This window comes from Pteropus alecto, unplaced genomic scaffold (assembly GCF_000325575.1).
Source record: "Pteropus alecto unplaced genomic scaffold, ASM32557v1 scaffold76, whole genome shotgun sequence".
NCBI classification, from domain to species: Eukaryota; Metazoa; Chordata; class Mammalia; order Chiroptera; family Pteropodidae; genus Pteropus; species Pteropus alecto.
In genome coordinates, this window is record NW_006443138.1 from 3070131 (window position 1) to 3074543 (window position 4413).

The window sequence follows — 4413 nt, forward strand, 5'->3', positions numbered from 1 at the left end:
ACATAACTGAGCTTCTGAAACTCTATGGTAAATTGGGAGCTTCAATTCCTGTAAAAATAGCAATCTATTTGACAGAGCTAGGTGACCTAAACTGTGTACTCACTTCCACTGTTTGAACAGGATGGCTTTGGTGAAAATTTTTAACTCTGGGTGAAAAATGGATACCTTCCTTCATCAGATTACCCTCATCTGGGGGAGTGGAAATACCACATAAATACAAAGAATACCTTTAAAAGTTTATCAATAAACATCAATCACGAGTATGTGAAACCAAGTAAAGTGACACTATAAGGAAGGAAGAGACAATCAATGCATTTCTTTATACGGGTCTCTTTTTCAAAGCTCTCAGGAGTATAATCCTATTTGTTGACTACCCTAGTTTGGAATATCCATTGGGGACTGGCCTTTCTTCATGCTGGGAAACAACAAATCAGAGACGTAAGACTTCTTTCTCTTTTAAAATTCTGGAATTTACAAAATACGATTATTTTGAATTATTACCAGAAGGCTCTATTTATATATGTTCATTTCTCAAGATTTCAACAGTCTATCTTACAACATGAAATTTCAAGAAATAAGTATATTAAAGGATCATGCAAAACATCTAATTAGGAATTTTATTCTACAACTTCTTGCAAATAATGTTTAAACATTGGTTCTCAAGTTAAGTCATTTTCTACTATGCTAAATTCCAGGAACCAGATGTTGAGGAAAACCTCCAGTAATGAATCAAAGGGAGAAAAGTATGAGTTTCTGAAATCCTTCACAGGCATTGAGTCACTGATTCTTCCCCAAACAGGTATATTCTCCCCTCCAAGGAAAGAAAAGGCTCCAAGAAAAGGGCCCCACCCAAAGTTTTTCACAAGCGAGCCAAGACAGGAACAGATGGCTGTCAGGTCTGTCCTTTGTCTAAAAGACAGCTATAGTCAGGATTCACTTTTAAGGTCTCCAATAAACATCAGTCAAAAGTGAGGTCAAAAAGACACTTTTTTGAACCACGTTTTAAATGTTTAAAAATAAATATAAACTTTTTATATTGCTTTTTAAAGAAAACCATATAAATGTTCTAATTAGTAAAATAGATGAAGAACATAGGAATGTTTTCAATGGCGACACAAAAAATTTTTCCCAAGTTTTTAAGAAAATAAAGTCAACCCAGTGATCATGAAGTCATTAAGCACCTTGATCTTACAAATTTTCCAATACAAAAAAAAAAAAAAAAAAACGAAATTTCAAAGTTAAAATTTTAAATCTGGAGTCTACATTTACTATATATGTGAATAAGTTAAGAGGCTTTAAAGTGTAACATGCCATTTTCAGAACATTTACTCAGAAGTGACAGGACACCTGGGAGCCTGAACAGTGAGTACCTGAGCATGTTTCACAGTGTAAAATGCTCTGTGGGTCAATTTCAAGGTGAAGTCCTCAGGCTCACTAATGCAAGGCGGGGTCCATGGAGAACCAATCACTTTATATGAGGCCCACTTCACAGAACCCAAGTTAGAGGCAATGATAGTCTTACATAAGTTCTTTTATACAGGGCAGCCAAATCTGTTTACCTAAAACAAGGCACATACAATTTAAACTAAAGTAGATTTTTTTCACTGGGGTCCACAAATAGGCTTTAGGAAATCCAACTGAGTACTCTGATTATATGCAAAATTGTACTGTACTACATATATATTTTTCTGGATAGTAAGTCTACAGGTTTAATCAAATTCTCATAGATAAGCTAAAAAAAATTAAGAATGATACACTGGGGTCAATTACCACTCTTCACGAGGTGGGGGAATCTAAAAATTAAAACTGCCAGAAAATTCCTCACCTTCAATTTTATAGTTGGAATCCTCCCCATTTACATATATATGTAAATTATAATACATGTACAAATTTTTTATAAATCATATGGATACAAACACAATCTGACAATTCAAAGGCAAGTATTCTGGTTTGGGATCTGTCACTCAACAATACACAATTTGCCAAGCTGTAGAAAACGGAATGATATCACTGCAACAGCAATTGCAAATTTGTGAGAAGTACCACTGTAAAAAGGGGAGGAAAAATACACAAGGTGAAACTGACCAGCTTTCGCCAGTAAGTTAACATGCTAAACAACAAGTTATTTGACTAAGGCAAAACTTAAGATCTCAAAAAGCCTTTCCCCTTGAGTGTTTACTGAAAGCAAGATGTACATACATGGTCACCTTCAGGCAATATGAAGAAACTGGGGGTGGAGGAATCAAAATGGAATCTGCACTCAATTTTACATTTCTATTCTATATGTGTCCTTCATTCATACCAGACTGGGTGCCTCTGATAATTAAAGTGTCTAAAATAGGCCAAAGTACTAAAACAACTCTAAAAGCTCTGGGATATGTAATACTAACTATTGGTAATTATAAGTAGTTCTACCTTATATGCATAGCCCGTGGCTTTCTACTAGTGAAAATCAGTTGACTCTGCCCTTACCTCATATTTTCAGAGGCAAGATTTATCATGGGATAAGAGTGTTTACATTTTCCCTGTAAGCCCTCTTGCTAGTGTTAGGCATATTTCTTGCCTTTCCTGTCCAGTATTAATTTATTTCACTCACTAAATATTTATTGAGCGCCTACAAAAAGGAGTAGGACTCCATCTGTAACTCTCCAGGGCTTTAACCTTAAGAAGCCAGACAGTAGTGTTCATTAACTCGAACTAGGTTGTATTGCCAAGTTTTGCTCCTCTGGCCGCAGTGTCACTGGTTGGAAGAGCGAAGACATAGAGTTTGCTTAACTTGTCATTTATGGTACCAATCCATGCACTGGGCAAAATGCATACATCCATCCGTTTGGGGTACAGCCCTGCAAAGAGCATCTACCCCATCTGCCAATCTATCTGCTGCTGAGGCCAGTGGGCGGGGTTTGTGGAAGCCGAGGGAAGGGAGGGAACGGTGGGAGGCGACCTGGGAGTCCAATTGAGCCTGCATTAGGAGCGAAAGAAACAGGGAACCCAAGCCACTGCCGACCGGGGAATATACCCCCTTTCCTTCCTCCTCAAGGGGCACGGGGGGCGGGGCGGAGGTACCTAGTTTCTGCCCCAGGTAGGTGAGGCTGTGATAGACCTTCTCGGCCGCGGCCAGGTGGGCCAAAGCCGCCAGCAGCGACAGCCAGCTGCCCCCCGCGCTCTTGTTGGCCTCTCGTTCCTTCTCCACATTGTCCTTGGCCTTGTCGTAAGAGAAGATACCCAGATGAGAGAAGAACGTCTCCAGCACCGCCTGTTCCACCGGGACCGGGGCGGCCAGCGGGATAGACTCCCCCATGCGAGCTGCGCTCCAGCTCCACCCACGTGGCTCTCCTCTCCCTCGCACTTCCGGGTTCTCAGGGAACGTGCGCACAAGCGTGCGTGCGCGTGACCGCCACAAGCGGCGGGCTCGTGAGCGCGCTGCCGCCAGGGCCGGCCTAGGCCTTTCAGAGGACCCGAGTAAAAGCCAAGGGAAGAGGGAGATAGATGGCAGCTTCTCGGCTCTTGAGCAGCTTCGGCGCTTCGGTTACCGTATCTCTGACTATGCGGAGCCAAAGGGCAGAACGCGAGGCGGCCAACTCGCTGCTCCGTGGAGCTGACCGTATTCTGAGGTGAGCTGAGAGGCCCCGCCCTGTGAGACTGCGTCAGTGCTAATGACATCATGTTTACATGACGTCAGTAGTTCTTGCTCTAACATTTGGCCTGGGCTCCCCGTGGAGCTGAGGCGGCAGGGCCACGTGGTGAGACTCGAGGCTGCAACTGTGCTCACTCTTGAAAAGGCGTCAGTCCTCCTAGTTTTTAAGCTAATTCATATAAGTGGTTTATAGATAACAAGCCCTGACTTAAGTGGAGGTTTATATTTTATCTCCATGTCTAATTTTCACCCAGTCACATGCTATGGGTTAATTCTCACTCGTGTCCCTTTCTAGTCATCTCAGCTAGATCGAAGCAGCTTCTAAGCAGAGCTTCTCTTTAGCTTGCCAGTACTAGCCAAACTATATTAGCTTCCTTTAAAAGATCTCAGAATGAAGGATAAATTAATGTAACTTTTGTTAAAGGATCTGAATTGATGCACGCTGTCATTCAGATTAATTACAAATTCTTTTGACATTTGACAGACGCCATAAACCCAGCTCATGGATACGTTCAATACTCTGGAACACTGTCCACTACTCTCTAAGTTAGTTTTTTCCTTTCTCCTTCCTTGTACATGCTTATTTTATGCTGCCTAATCACACTATTTAGTCACATATTTTAAAAATTAAATTTATTGGAAGTAACTAATTAATAATATAAATTTCAGGTGTACACTTTCATAGTACATCATCTGTATATTGCATTGTGTGCTTACCACCCAGGTTCTAGTTTCTTTCCATCTCCTTATATTAGATCCCCTTTACCCCTTTCATC

General features: G+C 41.3%; 1 protein-coding gene and 1 long non-coding RNA gene across 2 annotated transcripts in view; one reads left to right on the plus strand and one right to left on the minus strand.

Annotated features, from left to right (window-relative positions):
• The window catches only part of CUNH12orf66 (chromosome unknown C12orf66 homolog), a 19202-nt gene extending 15872 nt beyond the window's left edge, over positions 1–3330 (minus strand). Inside the window, exon 1 of the mRNA XM_015598555.2 lies at positions 3194–3330. Within this exon, the coding sequence (XP_015454041.1) occupies positions 3194–3301 (108 nt within the window). The 5' untranslated portion in view covers positions 3302–3330. The remainder of the gene's footprint in view (positions 1–3193) is intronic.
• A 181-nt stretch (positions 3331–3511) lies between these two features.
• LOC107196533 overlaps positions 3512–4413 on the plus strand; it is a 90050-nt gene continuing 89148 nt past the window's right edge. The window contains exon 1 of the long non-coding RNA XR_001517953.2: positions 3512–3614. This is a non-coding gene — a long non-coding RNA (uncharacterized LOC107196533). The remainder of the gene's footprint in view (positions 3615–4413) is intronic.